This window comes from Zalophus californianus, chromosome 6, assembly GCF_009762305.2.
Source record: "Zalophus californianus isolate mZalCal1 chromosome 6, mZalCal1.pri.v2, whole genome shotgun sequence".
NCBI lineage: Eukaryota > Metazoa > Chordata > Mammalia > Carnivora > Otariidae > Zalophus > Zalophus californianus.
The window spans coordinates 83425624-83442764 of record NC_045600.1 but is presented as its reverse complement, the minus strand read 5'-3'; the positions used below and the strand labels follow the sequence as shown (position 1 = coordinate 83442764).

The window sequence follows — 17141 nt, the reverse complement described above, 5'->3', positions numbered from 1 at the left end:
CTGGTTGCAAGTGGTAGAAACCACTCAGATTAATTTAGGTAAAAAGAATTTACTGGTGCTTAGAAATCAGGGAAAGACTAAATGGCCAAGCCATGGGAAGATAATTGATGCAGCTGGGCCTCAGGAACAACTGGAACTGGCAATATAAATGCTGAATGGGTATCCTCCCATTACTGTTTCTCTCTGCACCTTGATTTTATTTTCTCTTACTGCAATCCATTCCCCCCCCCCCCCCCCCCGCCACGGGGGTGTTACCAGTTAGCTCATGAGCTCCGCAGGAGCCATCAGGGTTAAAAGGACTATTTTCCAGTTTTACTTCAGAAAAACCCTGGGAATAACCTGATCAACCTGACCACTGGACCAATCAGCTAAAGTGGGAGGAGAAGAGAGTCATAAATCCTTGCGACCAACAGTTTGGGAAGCAGAAGAGGGAGAAATGCTGAGCAGAAACAATGTTAACTGATTATGAGGAGGCATGAGTGTGGTTTAGACAGATACCAGCTGGGCTGAAAAATTGAGGATAAGTATGAGTAGCATAGATGGAGTAGGAGATTATGGAGGGTTTAGAATTCATGCAGTGGAACGTCTGGAGGCCAGAGGAATTTGGTGTTCGGCTCTGGGTGCAACGTTTTAAAGTGGAAAAAGACAAAGTGTTGTATCCAGAATAGGGCAATCAGTAGACTGAATGTCAGTTTGTATAAGGGCAATAGCTATTGGGGGATAGATGGGTTTGGAGGGAAGGAGTGAAAGCTCAACGATAGCCAAGAGAACTCAGTAGGATTTAGGGTTAGTAAGAGGTTTAAGGAGCGGTTTTAAGGCAAGGATTTCCAGCTAGAAGGATGTAGGCATTTACAGAAACAGGGAACATAAGAGGAGTTAGTAAGGGTAAATACACACATTCAGATTCAGACATATCTAATTTGAAATGCCAATGCTTTATCTCACAGCTGGAACTGCTGTCAAGAGATTGGAAATGTATGCTGGGATTTACGGAAGGAGATCAAATTGTACATAACTCATATCTGAGGGCGCCTGGGTGGCTCAGTTGGTTAAGCGACTGCCTTCCGCTTAGGTCATGATCCTGGAGTCCCGGGATCGAGACCCGCATCGGGCTCCCTGCTCAGCAAGGAGTCTGCTTCTCCCTCTGACCCTCTTCCCTCTCGTGCTCTGTCTCTATCTCATTCTCTCTCTCAAATAAATAAATAAAATCTTCAAAAAAAAATAACTCATATCTGAAACTAGAAAAGAGGAAGGTGCAGTCTGGGCTTTGGAGACAACCCATATTTAAGGTTGGGGAAGAGAGTCAGTGGAGGAGGCCGCTGGGGCAAGGTTCTAGAAGGTAAGAGAACTAGGCAAGTGTAGAGTCTAGAAAAGTAAAAAGCAGAATTTCAAGAAAGAAGAGGTGGTGACGTGGAAACAAGGGGTGGAGGAAACTTGGAAAAGCCAATTGTGTTTGGTGAGGCCTTAACCTTGGAGAAGAACGGAGTTAACTGCCAGGGGTTACTACAATTCATTCAGATACTTGCTGAGAGCTTAATTCCTGCTAGTGCAGTGCTAATTGGTGAGGACAGGAGGAACAGCACAGTTCTGGACCCAAGAAGCTCACAGTGTGGCAGAGGAAGTGAGAAGTGAATGAATACTTGAGATACAATGTTGAAAATGCTCAAACTGAGGTGTGCACGAGATACAATATTAAGTCCTGAGGAGTGGGCGGCCCCACTGGGCGGGACTGGGCGGGACTGGGCGAGGCCAGGAAGGACGGTTTGCTGTCCAGGTGCCGGGTGGATCTCCTAAGATTCCGCGGGGGCGATTCCAGGGGATGGAGTCCTCTGAGGCCATGGACAGCTCTTAGGAGGTTGCGGGGAGTGGCGGTACCGGGGGACCCTGGCGCCCCGGGGTGAAAGGACGTTCGTAATATTTGGGTCCTATTTGAAAGATGCGAGGTGGAGATGGCAGCCTGAAGGAGGGATGCAGAAAGGGAAGGAGCCTCTCTAAATTCTCCTCCACTTTCTCACACAGAACAGAAAAGATCAGGAGGGGCGGAAGCCGAGCCCTTTGGGAGGCTAGTCGACCAAAAGCCTCAATTCGCCGGACTCCGGGTACCTTGTTACTCTGTTCCCGCCTGTACCTCGGCCGGAACTCTCTTGCCCCAAGGCTTGGTTCGGCGCCGGACAGGAAAAGCAGATGGACCCACAGGAGGAAAGCGGAGTACCCGGTCGGGAAAAGCGGGGACCCGGGTGGAAGCCGCTCTCGGGCGCCAGCGGAGAGGCCAGCGGGCGCCAGCGGGCTGTGGGGGGCAACAGCCCTAGCAGGTGAGGGTTGAGGGGGCCGCCTCGCCGCGGCATGGTCCGGACCGCTCCCCCGAATCAGATCGGGAGTTAAACACCGGGGCTCTAGAGTTTCGTTTTGCCTCTTACTAGCTGTGTGACCTCCAGTAATTTATTCTTGGAACCTCCTTTTCCTCGTCTCTGTAATCGGAATAGTAACAGTACCTCTCAGGGCAGTTGTGAGGAGTCAATGAACTATACTTGGAACGGTTTCGGGCGCGTGGTCAGCCCTGGCTATAAAGTCTGGACGACTGCTGTCTTTTAGCTCCGTGGGTTAGGTTGCGGTAAAAAATGACCAACTTCGGCCCGGGGTCATCCAGTTGATGGGTTTTACTTTATGTTTATTGGTAAAAACACGGAACAAAAATTTATAATTAAAGCTATATTATTAGAGAAGTAACAGCACTACTGAGGGCTTGGAAAATACGGTGAATAATATTACAATCCCGTCATCCTATATACGACTTTAAGGCTTTTTTCTTTTTTTCTCCCTCAAATCTTTTTTTTGTCGGTACATTTTTACGTTTGTAATATTAGTATATATGCAATTTTGATTCCTCCTTATTTGCCACTTAGTGTAGCCTGCGGATGGGGTTCACGAGAATCATTTTTATGATTGTACAAATTCCATTTTATCGGATTATCATTTGTTTCCCAAATTCCTTTATATGTAGAGGTAAAATTAATTAAGCACAAGCAGCGAGGGAAATTGAAATATTACCTATGATTCCAGGACCTCAGATCAACTAATTTTCCTGGTTGCCTTCTTTTTTTTTTTTTTGGCGGGGCAGAGGGAGAAGCAGACTCCTGCTGAGCAGGGACCTCCCCGCCCTCCCCCTCCCACTGGATCCCAGGACCCCAGGATCATGACCTGAACCAAATGCAGACGCTTAACTGACTGAGCCACCCAGGCGCCTCTACCATTGGTCTTAATAGAGCTGAGGTCATTGGCCATGGATGTGAGTAGAAGTTAGGTCAGGGAGTTGGGCCTTGTGTACTATTTTAGGAGTTTGAATTTCTGGGGGAGGAATTGCTGACTTATAAGGGGAGTGCATTTGTATTTAGACACATCCCTTTTATTGTTGCCAGGCAAAGGATGGATTGGGAGAGGTAGAGATCAGAGTCAGGGAGATGAGTTAGGACTTTGCTACTTAAAGAGTGTGCAGTGGGCCAATGATGAGAGCATCACCTGGGAGCTTGTTAGAAATGCAGAAGGTAAAGGATGTCTAAATTGAGTACCAAAGGATAAGTTAGCTAGGCAAAATCCGCGGAGGGCATTCCTGGCCTGGGAGCAGCAATCTGCCAAGGCCTGAAACCCAGAGAGGGACTATTGGTTGGCACTTGTTGGACTGCAAGTCTTTATGGTTATTGGAACAGAGAGTGGAATGTGACTAAGGTGAGGCTGTGTAGGTGAATGGAGGCCAGATCTGGAGGAGTCTTAGAGACCCTGTGGAGAAAATTGGGCTTTATTCTGAAAACCATGAGGGAGCCCTGGAAGGTGTTTTTTTTTGTTTTGTTTTGTTTTGTTTTGTTTTCTTTTAAGATTTCACTTAATTTACTTGATAGCCCGCGCAAGCACGCCTACAATCAGGGAAAGCAGGGGGAGAAGCAGGTTCCCTGCTGAGGAAGGAGCCCGATGCGGGACTTGATGCTAGGACCCTGGGATCAGGACCTGAGCCAAAGGCAGACCCCCAACTGACTGACCCAGCCATCCACGCAACCCCCCCCCCCCCCCGAAGGGTTTTAGTCAGAGAAGATAAATGATCAGTTTTGTGTTTTAGGCCCTTTTAGATGCTGAGTGGAGGGACGAGGTAGAGGTGGTGGCTGCAAGCCTGGAGGCAGGAAGCAGAGTACAGTGATTTAGAAGAGAGAAAGTGGTGATCCATTTAATGTGGGGCGTGAGGGAGGAGGGGCATTCTAGAAGGATGACCACTTTTGTGTTTTAGTTAGTGGTCTGGGGGCCATTTTGATGTAGACTCTTGGGCAGTTGAGGCAGGTAAGCCAGGTTGTTGGATTTTTGGCATTTTTGAGGCTTTTTGCTTTTGTTTTCAGTGTACTGTTTAGTTCCTCATTCAGCTCCATGTTCTGACTAGTGGGTGAATTTTTGTTTGTTTTTCCTCTCTCCTGGTCTTTGGGCCAAAACAGGAGAATAAAGAACTTGGCATTGCATATTTTATTCCTTTTAGGGGTAGCTGGAGTAAGTAGAAGAGAGGACTGTTTAGCCAAAGTTGTTATTTTACGAGAGCTATAGAACTTATTGCTGATGTTTTCTTGTTGTTGTTTTTTATTTATTTAAGATTTTATTTATTTATCTGACAGAGACACAGCGAGAGAGGGAACACAAGCAGGGGAAGTGGGAGAGGGAGAAGCAGGCCCCCCGCTGAGCAGGGAGCCCGATGCGGGGCTCGATCCCAGGACTCTGGGATCATGACCTGAGCCGAAGGCAGACGCTTAACGCCTGAGCCGCCCAGGCACCCCTGTTGCTGATGTAGAGGCAGGTAGAGGCAGCAGCACGTAGTAGAAGGACTTAAGGCTAGGGTTCTAGTTTGAGCTTCCATACGGATTAGCATTGTCAGCTTAGGCAAGTCACTTCACCTGTTGGTGTCTGTTTCCTAGAAAAAGGAAATATCTACCTGATTTGTCTTACAGGAGCCTTGTGTGCATTCAGTCAGATAATATTATGTCAGGTGGTTTGAGAATATTAAGATTGGCATTTAAATGTGATGGTATTGGTGTTTTTGTTTAGGTTCTAGATTTGAGGAGCTCAGATAGTAACTGATAGTCTAAGCCTTGCTACTCAAAGTGTGGACCTTGAACTAGGAGTTTGTTAGACATGAAGACTCTTGGGGGTTTATCAGACTTATTGGGTCAGAGAACACTCTTACAGCCGTCATTCATTCCATTTGATCTTCAGAAGAATCCCTTAAGGTAGGTAGAGGAGATGTTAACACAGCCTTACCCCCAAGGAAGTGGGGGTAATCAAAAGATCAATAGCTTTACCTGAGGATAAAGAGGTTGATTAGGTTTAACAGTCTGAAATTGCCAATATTCACAATACTCATAACCTAATAAATGGGCACGTTTTCTGACTCCATATGCAGTGCACACTGTAGTCCCTCTTTTTGTAGACGAAGTGCTAAAATGTCAGTTAGCCTAGGTGTGGAGTGATTTAGTTGAATGTTCTATTTTAGGAATCAATGATTTCTTTAAAAATCCAGTGTAAAAATTTTCTCTAAGATTGACACAACTTTGGGGCGCCTGGGTGGCTCAGATGGTTAAGCGTCTGCCTTCAGCTCAGGTCATGATCCCAGGGTCCTGGGATCAAGCCCCACATCGGGCTCCCTGCTCAGTGGGGAGCCTGCTTCTCCCTCTCCCTCTGCCTCTCCCCCTGCTTATGTTCTCTCTCTCTCTCTCTTTCTGTATCTCTGTGTCTCAAATGAATAAATAAAATCTTTAAAAAAAAATTGACACAACCTTTTGAAGTGCATAATTGAATTATTTTAGGGTCAGTAATTAACTCCATGAACGAGGCCTGTGTTTCTTTCCCTTTCTGCGTTTTTTCACAAGGCAGAGGGATGCTTTACATTCAGTGCAAACAATATTCTGCTCATAGTAAGGCCCTGGGTAAATGTTGACAGAACTAGAAAATAAGTTCCTGAATTTCACAATACATGATCTGTGTTGCATTTGAAATTGTGATGCATTCATTGCTACCCTGGTAACTGTTCAATGTCTCTTCTGTTCTAGGTGGAATTGGGCTATTTGCTGAAGCTTCTTTCCCTCGTAGCCCAGGGAGAAATTTACATTTGGACTTTATCTTACCATGGCTTTGGTTCACAGATTTCTGAATGGCGCTTATATTTTCAGACATTGTCCTAAGCCAAGTGCCTCATGTCCATTTTTGGGTACTCGTTTTGCAGACTATTGTTCTAGTAGTCTTCAGAAACCCGTGGCTGCTCCTGGCAAAACCTCCTCTCAGAGGAATTCTGAAGGGGATTTGCAAGGACATCACCAGAGAGAAGTTGCTTTGGATATAACCTCTCCTGAGGAGAAGCCTGAAGTTAGTTTTGATAAAGCAATTAAAGATGAAATAAAGGACCATTTTAGGCGTTTGAAGGATGATCTTGTGAATCATTGGATAGGCCCTGAAGGCCGCCCTCTGCATGAGGTCTTGCTGGAACAAGCCAAGGTTGTCTGGCAGTTCCGTGGAAAAGAAGATTTGGATAAGTGGATAGTGACTTCTGATAAGACTATTGGAGGCAGAAGTGAAGTATTCCTGAAAATGGGCAAGAATAATCAGAGTGCACTGCTGTATGGAACCCTGAGCTCTGAGGCGCCTAAGGATGGGGAAAGTGGCCGCAGTGGGTACTGTGCAATGGTAGCCAGGAGTCCAAGGGTAAGTGAAGCCCCAGAGCCTCTGTTTTCTAGTGACCTGCAGTGAATTCCACTGTAGCACGAACCAGAGCACATGGCTTTGTTTCTGTAAATGAACATACCTGGCAGGCCGTCTGGGCATGGGGTTAAGTAACGACTGGGCACAGGTGTAAAGCAGAAGCATAAGGGGGAAGTGGTTCCTGAGCAGGGGGTACTTGTTTCTGGGCATCACTCTGGGCCAGGGTGGGGCCATTCTTATGTTTGAGGAGCCCTGAGAAGTCAGACATTTGAACAATGATTTGGGGAGATTTGCATCTTCTCTTTTTTTTAAAGATTTTTTATTTATTTTTTGACAGAGAGACAGCGAGAGAGGCAACACAAGCAGGGGGAGTGGGAGAGGGAGAAGCAGGCTTCCCGCTGAGCAGGGAGCCCGATGTGGAGCTCGATCCCAGGACCCTGGGATCACGACCTGAGCCAAAGGCAGTCGCTTAACCGACTGAGCCACCCAGGTGCCCCGCCCCTAAACTTTCTATTTTAGAACAGTTTTAGTTTTACAGAAGAATTGTACAGGTAGTACAGAAAGTTCCATATGTCCCTCACCCATCTTCTCCAACTGTTGCCATCTTACATTGCTATAGTACCTTTGTCACAACTAAGAATCTGACATTGGTACTATTAACTAATTCCAGACACTATTTGGATTTGACTAGTTTTTCCACTGTCCCTTTTTTGTTCCAGGATCCCATCTGGGACACCACATTACATCCAGTTGTCATGTCTCCTTAGGCTCCTTAGTCTCCTCTGGTCTGTGATAGTGTTCTGGTCTTATTTTTCATGAGGATTTGAGAAATCCTGGTCAGGTATTTTGTGGAATAACCCTCAATTTGGGATTTTCTGATGTTTTTTCTCCTGGTAAGACTGGGTTTCTGGGTTTTTAGGAAGAATACCACAGAGTTGAAGTACCCTTCCCATCCCTCATACCAGGGGTACATGCTAGCAACCCGACTTAACACTGATGTGTTCACCGTGATCACCTAGCTAAGATAGTGTTTGCCAGGGTACTCCATTATTAAGTTACTTTTTTTTTTTATTCTTTCCATACTCTGTTCTTTGGAAGCAAGTTGGTAAGTGCATCCTACATTCAAGGCATGGGATAGGGCATGGGATTAAGTTGTATCTCCTGAAAGGGGTGGTATTTACATAAATTATTTGGGATTCTTCAGAGAGGAAGATTTGTTTCTTCACCCACATTTATTTTAGGCATTTTGTATGGACTCGCACTTCCGGTTATAATCCAATACTATGTTATTTATTTTGTTGCTCAAATTGTTCTAGCTTTGGCCATTGGCAGCTCTTTCAGGTTGGCTTTTGTCCTTTTGCCATGCCTCCATTTTTTTGTTTTTTTAGCACTTTCGTACACTGCAAGATGTTCTAAGCACATCTTGTATTTTCTCTGTCCCAACCCTAAAATTAGCCATTTCTCGAAGGAGCTCTGGTTCCCTTTTTTGGAGATCTGGGCTCTGGGTATGCTTGTTGCTACTGGGTTGACATTACTTCTAGGACCTCTCAGTGGACACAGCAGGAAATACAGGGATGTGTACCAACCCAGTGGAAACATGTCTGCAATTATTTCTATATCTGTAGTAAACTAAATATGAGTTCATACTGTGCTCTGACTCTAATCCAGTGCCATGTGGTTCATTCTGGGCTTCTCCCTCTTGCTGATCTATAATTTCCCTCTGTAATAGTGAGAAACCTGTCTCCCATCATTTACCATCAGCTTACCTATTAATTCGACCCCAGTGTACATACAAAGCAGTTTCAGAACTTTTAACCTGTAACCCTGTGAGAAACAAGTTTACCAACCAGAATACAGTGTCGGTATATAGTTTCTTTTGTCTTTAGCTTTAGAGTTTCCAATCAGAACACTGTTTTCCACAGTCACTTCCATTGCCTCCTTTGTCTTACCACCAACCTATGGCTTTTGGGAAATTTGCTGACCAGCTGTTGTTCCAGGGCTGCCTGGACAGGCCCCCATGCCTTGGCCTTGGCCACAGCCTCTGGATGCTTGCTTGGATATTGTGCTCTAAGGAGAAAGGCAAATGTTAGGAGTCTTAGGCTCCCTCTCTCCAGATAATGATGGGAAAGAAAGGTATGTGTTCTTGGAGAGACCTCTGCTTACAAAGATTTTTTTTTTCAGTGCCTGAAATCCACAGAATGGATTTGGTCATTCCACAGTAGAAAATAATTCTACAGCTAGATACACACTGTGGGGTATTGAAAATAGGTGATAAAATTTATTAAGTGTGCCTTGCCAGTCCTTGTGCTACTTTATATACATACATATATACATATAAAACTCTCGTCTAAGGTGTGGTCATCTTCATTTTACAGATGAGGAAACTGAGGTTTTGGGAGATTTAGTAACTTGTCTAAGGTTATACAGCTAGTTGGGGCACCTGGGTGGCTCACTTGGTAAAGCAACGGACTCTTGGTTTTGGCTCATATCGTGATCTGAGATTGAGCCCCTCGTGGGCCTCCGAGCTCATGTGGAGTCCGCTTGTCCTTCTCCCTCCCCCTCTGCTCCTCTTCCCCACCCCCCACTCCTGTTCCTGGTGTGTGCATACACTATTTATTTATTTTTTAAGATTTTTTTTTTATTTGTCAGAGCGTGCACGCACAAGCAGGGGGAGTGGCAGGCAGAGGCAGAGGGAGAAGCAGGCTCCCCGCTGCGCAAGGAGCCCAATGCTCGACTTGATCCCAGGACACTGGGATCACGACCTGCCTAACTGACTGAGCCACCCAGGTATCCCACTCTTTCTCTTTAAAATAAAAAAATTAAATCTTTGGGGAAAAAAAATTATACAGCTAGTAAATAATAGTTCATATGTGAGCACTGCTATTCTTGAAATCAGATTATCTTTGAGACTAGTATAAATAAACACCTTTGTTAATTAACACTAAATTCCACTTTCCCTAAGAGAGACAGTTTTTAGTTAGATGGTTAAGAATACAGATTTTGGAGTTAAATGGCACTGGTTCTACCACTTCCTAGTTGAGTGCTCATTTTCTTCATCTGTAAGATGGAGCACAATGATATGATAGTACCTATCTCATTGGGCTGTGAGGGTGAAATTATGCCTGCACAGTGCTTAAGATAAGTTTTCAGTGAATGTCAGCTATTGTTATAAAACAGCAGTTTTAAAACTTGAGCTCTTTCATAGTTTTCTGATTTATGGGAAGGCAGCTGTCATGCCCACTCAGAATCTATTGCTCCATAGGACTGGGGGAAAAAAGGTACATACAGTAATTTGTTTCCATTCATTGATACAAGTGAGTGCCTACCTCATGTCAACACTGTCCTGGGCCAATCATGTCTGGAATATTACCTTAGAAATGTAAAACTGTGTCAGTATATATATATATTTTTAAGATTTTATTTATTTATTTGACAGAGACACAGCGAGAGAGGGAACACAAGCAGGGGGAGTGGGAGAGGGAGAAGCAGGCTTCCCGCAGAGCAGGGAGCCTGATGTGAGACTCGATCTCAGAACCCTGGGATCACGACCTGAGCCCAAGGCAGACGCTTAACTGACTGAGCCACTCAGGCGCCCCCTCTGTCAGTATTTTGTACTAAAATAAGAATCACCGGATTTATCTGCCTCCTTATGGTGGTGGAAAGCCAAAAAAGACAGAAAAATGCCTAGTGGATCCTTTTGATTCTGCAAAAGATGATGACTCACATTTTGCTAACAGTGGAAAACGAGATGAAATTAATTTTCGTTTCTGTACCGTAGGGCCCTTTTGAGAGAAAGAGGGCTTATGATTGGTCCCAGTTCAACACTCTGTATCTCCGTGTACGTGGAGATGGTCGGCCTTGGATGGTGAATATCCGAGAGGACACGGATATAATCCAAAGGAAGAATCAGATGTACAGTTACTTCATGTTCACCCGTGGGGGGCCCTATTGGCAGGAGGTCAAGGTAACAGCACAAGTCTTTACTATGTATGAAAATGAAGTCTTTTTTTTTTTTTAAGATTATTTATTTATTTGAGAGAGAGTGAGAGAGAGAGCCCAAGAGGGATAGAGTCAGAGGGAGAAGCAGACTCCCCGCCGAGCAGGGAGCCCGAAGTGGAACTCGATCCCCGGACTCTGGGATCATGACCTGAGCCGAAGGCAGTCGCTTAACCAACTGAGCCACCCAGGCGCCCTGAAAATGAAGTCTTGAGATCATGATTACACTGTAGTTTGTTTCGCTTATTTTCCTTATTAATCCCTCTTGGAAGGTGTGGAAAGGGAAAGAATGAAGATGACCTAGGGGTGAGATTTATACAATTGATTTTTTTCTTTCCTTAATATAAATGTTTCCTAACCAGTAAATATTTTTGATAAAGATGTGGCCAGTTCCATGCTAAGTCATGGGTACATCTTTGCTTTGGGCTCAAGTAGATGTTTAAGTTTCTGCCATATCCCCTCTTCCAGGCAACTCTACTAAGAAGGCTCCCTTAAGAACAATAAATGCTTCATATTTCACAATCATGAAATTTTTATTTCTTGGTAATGAAATACTTTGTCAGAAGAACCTTTGAGAAGTTAAAAAATGTTAACTTGGAGGAAAATAAGTAGAAATTCAGGGAATGAATTTCAATTGCCTAGTCTTTTTTTACACCTACTGAATGGTTTTTAATCCATAAACTCAAAAGAAAGTCCCCATTCTGCTTAGACTTAAACCTAAGGGTCATTCTGGATTCCTTTCTCCCTCATCCCACATACAGTCTGTTAGCAAATCTTGTCACCTATTCTTCTGAAATACACCCAGAGTCTGACCATTTCTGGCCATCTCTCTCACTGTCACCCTAGTCCAGGCCCTTAGATTACTACAGCAGCTTCTTTATTGATGTCCTTTGTTTTCTTGCCCCCTAAAATCCACTCTCCACGCAGCAGCCAGAGTGATCTAACGCATAATGCACATTACATCACTCACATGCTTAAAACCCTCCAGTGGCTTCCCCTTACATTTAGCATAAAGCCCAGACCCCCTAGCATGGCCTACTGGGCCTACAGTATCGGACCCCTGTCTTTATCCTCAGTCTCCTGCCTACCTCCCTCCTCCACACTAGCCGCTTTTCTGTGTGTCAGACCCAGCGAGCTCACCTCCATCTCAGAGCCTTTGTACTTCTGCTGATACGCTCTTCCCCCATATCTTCACCTTCCTCTTTCCTGTCATTCGCCTCTCAGCTCAAAATTCACCTCCGAGAAGCCTGACCTGCAGCTACAGTTGCACCCTTTAACCCAGTCATTTTGAGTAACACTACCCTGTTTTTTTTTTTTTTTAAGATTTTATTTATTTATTTGAGAGAGAGAGAATGAGAGAGAGCACGAGAGGGAAAGGGCCAGAGGGAGAAGCAGACTCCCTGCTGAGCAGGGAGCCCGATGTGGGACTCGATCCAGGGACTCCAGGATCATGACCTGAGCCGAAGGCAGTCGCTTAACCAACTGAGCCACCCAGGCACCCTCTTTGGTTTGTTTTTAAGATTTGTTTGAGAGAGGAGTGGGGAGGGGAGAGAGAGAGAGAGAGAGAGAGAGAGAGAGAGAGAGAGAGAGAATCTCTCTAGCAGACTCCCTGCTGAGCTCAGAGCCTGACATGGGTCTTGATCTCCGATCCTCAGATCATGACCTGAGCTGAAATCAAGAGTCAGACACCTAACCAACTGAGCTAGCCAGGTGCCCCTCTGTTTAATTTTTTCATAGAACTAATTACTAGGTAAAGTTACTTTGTTCATTCACTTGTCTCTTTGTTTATTGTCACTTTCTACCCCTCTCCCCTGGAACATAAATTCTGAGAGCAAGGACCTTGTCTGTATTGTTCATGGCTATTTGCCCTGCACCTGGAACAGTGCCTAGCATATAATAGGCACTTGATACATATTTGTGCACTAATAAAGAAACATAAAAAATTATTTATGTAACACTTGTATACAAATAATATATATACTAGGGCGCCTGGGTGGCTCAGTTGGTTAAGCGACTGCCTTTGGCTCAGGTCATGATCCTGGAGTCCCGGGATCGGGATCGAGTCCCACATCGGACTCCCTGCTCAGCGGGGAGTCTGCTTCTCCCTCTGACCCTCCCCCCTCTCATGTACTCTCTCTTTCTCATTCTCTCTTTCTCAAATAAATAAATAAATCTTTAAAAAAAAAAAACAATATATATACTGAATTATGAAAACAAGGATTTCATATAGAAAATTTGGAAAGCAGCAAAAAGGAGTAGTACCACTACCCAGAGGCAAACTACTTCTCATGTGTACCTTTAGATTTTTGTTTATACTTTTTAAAAAATTTCCTAACAAAAATGGTATGGTGTCAGTGATGTTTTATAACATATATTGTTTACTGAATTTTATATATAACTTTCTGCTGAAATATATTTTTACATCATTTTTAATCTCTGCATATTTTACTCTATAAGTAGACGAGAATTTACTTAGTTCATCCTCTATTATTGTACATTTAAATTGTTTTCAGAATTTTTCACTGTTGTACCAAACTCTGAAGTAAATGTCCTTATTTTCTTAGGATATATTCTTAGAAAGAACATTCCTAGGATAAATGATATATATATTTTTAAGGCCTTTGCACATTGCCAAATTATTCTGTAGTATTACCATTTAATTGTCTTTTTTAAAGATTTTATTTATTTATTTGAGAGAGAGAGAATGAGATAGAGCATGAGAGGGTCAGAGGGAGAAGCAGACTTCCCGCTGAGCAGGGAGCCCGATGTGGGGACTCGACCCCAGGACCCCGGGATCACGACCCGAGCTGAAGGCAGACGCCTAACCATCTGAGCCACCCAGGGGCCCTTCCAAAATATGTCTTGAATAATGAGGTAGATGAAATGCCAAACTAGGTTGCAAAATGAGAAACTGATTGGGGGGGTCTCCTCCAGGTTTGTTTGACAGGAATGAAGGGAGTAGGTGAAATACGATGTGACCATATGTATGTATTCATGATTTATTTAGATTTATTTATTTTAGAGCGAGTGAGCATGAGCAGGAGTGTAGAGGGAGAGAGAATCTCAAACAGACTTCATGCTGAGCAGGAAGCCTAATTCAGGGCTCCACGCAGCGCACCACCCTGAGATCATGACCTGAGCAGAAACCAAGAGTCCGACGCTTAACTGACTGAGCCACCCAGGTGCCCCTGGATATGACTCTTTTAATCTGCTGTGGAAGCAATGCGATCTTGTATAGTGGTGGGTTGGAATCTGAGTTTTGAATCAAGTTTGTTTTTATGTCAAGGGCTTTTGGTGATAAATAATCTGAACAGCACAATTTTTTTTTTTTTAAGATTTTATTTATCTGACAGAGAAAGAGAACACAAGTAGGCAGAGCGGCAGGCAGAGAGAGAGGGAGAAGCAGGCTCCCTGCTGAGCAGGGAGCCCAAGCAGGGCTCAATCCCAGGACCCTGGGATCATGACCCGAGCCGAAGGCAGACACTCAACCAGCTGAGCCACCCAGGCGCCCCCACAATTTTTTTTAAACATTTTTATTTTATGGTTCAAAAATGAAAATCTAAAATGATGTACAGTGAGAAGTCTCACTCCCACTCATGTCCCTGTCCACCCTTTACCTGTCCACCCTCTAGTAGCCACTTTCAGTATTTTCTTTTGTAGCTTGGCAGTTTCATTATGTACAGATGAGCAAATGTAAGTACGTACTCTCATTTTCTCCATTTTTTTTTTTACCCAAAAATAAAAATAGCATACTTTATCCATCTTCTGTGCTTATTGTTAAAATTTAAATCCTAGGGGTGCCTATGTGGCTCAATGGTTAAACCCCTCACTCTTGATTTTGGCTCAGGTCATGATATCAGGGTCATGAGATTGAGTCCAGCATCAGGCTCTGTGCTGGGCATGGAGTCTCCATAGGATTCTATCCCTCTGCCCCCCCACCCCTCTAAAAATGTATAAAATAAAATAAAATTTAAATCCTAGATAGCTTCCATATCACTATGTGAAGTTATTCTCCATTTTATTAGTTTTTTTTTTGAGGGTTTTTTTTTTAAATTTGTGTTTATACTGTGGATTGTCTGGACCCTCTTCACTAATATACTGTAGAGGTCTTCCTTCCCACTGTACCCTGTGTAGGTCTGCATTAAGAAAATAGCTGCATAGCGTTCAGTTGTATGAATGCACCATAATTTAACCATACTCCTATTTTTCTTTTTTAGAAAAAGCTGCATCTTTATGTATTTGTCAGAGTTTATAACATATCAGTGAAATTGGTAGGTCAAAGTTATGGCATTTCATAATCTGCTAAATATTGCCATTAGTTTTCTACATAAAACATTACCATAAACTTAGCAGCTTCAAACGGCCCATGTTCATTAGCTCATAGTTCAAAAGTTCAATAGGTCATGAGTTGGGGCTCGGTATACCGAGTTCAATGCTCAGGGCCTTAGAAGGCTGAAATCAAGGTGTCACCTGGGCTGTATTCCTTTCTACGGGCTCTGGGCAAGGATCCACTTACAAGTTCATTGTGGTTATTGGCCAAATTCATATTCCTATGATTGTAGGACTAACATCCTGATTTCTCTACTGGTTGTCAGCTGAGCGTCCCTCTCAGCTCCTAGAAGCTGCCTGCAGTCTTTGCCATTTCACTTCTGTCTTCAGAGCCAGCAGTGGATAATCTGCCCCCAAGGAGATGCTTTTAACCTTTTTTTTTTTTTTTTTTTAATTTGAGAGAGAGAATGAGAGATAGAGAGCACAAGAGGGGAAGAGGGTCAGAGGGAGAAGCAGACTCCCTGCCGAGCAGGGAGCCCGATGCGGGACTCGATCCCGGGACTCCAGGATCATGACCTGAGCTGAAGGCAGTCGCTTAACCAACTGAGCCACCCAGGCGCCCCAGCTTTTAACCTCTTTTGCCAGTCCTCCTATAGGCTCAAGTGATTAAGTTGGGCCTACAGAGGATAATCTTCCCTATATTAAGGTCAGGTGCTTTGGGACCTTCCATGTGCACCGTTCCTTCTCAGCGGCAGAGGTTAGGGTGGATATCTGGAAGGTGTGTGGACACAGAAGGTGGAAATCTTGGGGCCATGGTGGACTCCTAGCCTCCCAGTTGCGGGCCACCCTCAAAGAGTTATATCAATCTGCGCATCTATCAGTAGTATACAAGTGTGTCCGTTTCTCCCCTTCCCCATGTTTCCATTGGTTGTTAAATCTTAGTTACCTGTGAAAGCTTTGTGGATACTAGTTTTTGTTCATAAATACTACAAATATTTTTTTCCTAATTTATCCTTTGTCTTTGCTGTCAGAAGTTAAATTGTACTCTATCATTTTTCCTTTGGGATTTCTGGCTTAGAAAGGTTTTCATCTGTTTTCTTCTAATACTTATTATTTCTTTTAAAAAAATATCTGATCCAAATGCCTAGCCACTTGTCATAACTGCATATGTTAGAATTATGTTAGAATTAAACTATTATCATTGCAATTCCATACAAATGCCTCAGCTGCTTATATTTTAGCTCTGAAGTAAATGGTTTCTCTTTTCAGATTCCTTTCTCCAAATTTTTCTTCTCTAATCAAGGAAGAATCCGGGATGCCCAGTACCAGCTTCTGCTTGACAAGGTAACATTTTCCTGTACTTTGATTCAGAACTGTTTAGTTTAGTGAAACAAAACTCCTGTGAGGATGATTTCAGTCCATTTTTGAGGGTTGGCAAATGAAAGATGAAAATTCTTATCAAGGCCTCCCCTGTTGTTCCACACAGAGGTTGACTCAGACCTCTTCTGTGAACCAAACCCCCAGCTGGGAGAGCTTTCACTATGGTCATCTTTTCAGCCTGTCTACATTTTATTTTAGCTCCAAAACAAGAGAACAGTATTCTAGTTCAGGAGGGCTTCAAGGAACCTCCATTAGACATCCATGCTGTCCTCACCAGTCTTAAGTGGCACTACTTTAAAGAGAGGGAAGGGGAAGTAGAAAGTAGAAAGAAAATCAGCCCTGCACTTCCTTTTGTGATTTGCTATATAGCATAAGAGAACTATGGCATACTTGCTCAGGGGTGATAGCGTAAAGACTCAGTTATATGAATCACCTCATGGAACTTGAAAACTCCAGGAACAATATCAGTATATGAGATTTTGATCAATTTCTCTATTTTAAATGTAGATCTCTTCTATTGGATTCACTCTGGCTGATAAAGTGGATGGTCCATTCTTCCTAGAAATAGATTTTATTGGAGTGTTTACGGATCCAGCCCACACAGAAGAATTCGCCTATGAAAATTCTCCAGAACTTAACCCAAGACTTTTTAAATAGAGATGGTAATTTTGTACTACCAAACTAAGAGTAGTATTATCCATGACGACAGAGACAAAATAAAGTACTTCTTTAATGGCTTCCAACCAATGGCTGGTATGTATTCCCTGAGACAAAGC

General features: G+C 43.7%; 1 protein-coding gene across 2 annotated transcripts; it reads left to right on the top strand.

The window, feature by feature from the left end:
* Positions 1 to 2037: 2037 nt before the first annotated feature.
* On the top strand, positions 2038 to 17104 carry NDUFAF1 (NADH:ubiquinone oxidoreductase complex assembly factor 1). 2 transcript variants are annotated; one of them, XM_027570912.2, is made up of 5 exons: positions 2038 to 2312; positions 6075 to 6723; positions 10499 to 10684; positions 16255 to 16329; positions 16873 to 17104. In XM_027570912.2, the coding sequence occupies exons 2-5, from the start codon at positions 6151 to 6153 to the stop codon at positions 17020 to 17022; spliced, it is 984 nt and encodes a 327-aa protein (XP_027426713.1). In that variant the 5' UTR covers positions 2038 to 2312; positions 6075 to 6150; the 3' UTR covers positions 17023 to 17104. The 2 variants fall into 2 exon arrangements, with proteins under 2 accessions (XP_027426713.1, XP_027426714.1); XM_027570913.2 differs by lacking the exon at positions 10499 to 10684 and having other exon boundaries at positions 2047 to 2312.
* The last annotated feature ends 37 nt before the right edge of the window (positions 17105 to 17141 follow it).

What these genes read in the sequence shown, in the direction of transcription:
- NDUFAF1 (XM_027570912.2), top strand. Translation starts at nt 6,151, where the DNA reads ATGGCTTTGGTTCACAGATTTCTGAATGGCGCTTATATTTTCAGACAT. An exon ending in TGGTAGCCAGGAGTCCAAGG is followed by an intron (nt 6,724 to 10,498) that starts GTAAGTGAAGCC and finishes TCTGTACCGTAG; the next exon opens with GGCCCTTTTGAGAGAAAGAG. An exon ending in ACCAGCTTCTGCTTGACAAG is followed by an intron (nt 16,330 to 16,872) that starts GTAACATTTTCC and finishes TTTTAAATGTAG; the next exon opens with ATCTCTTCTATTGGATTCAC.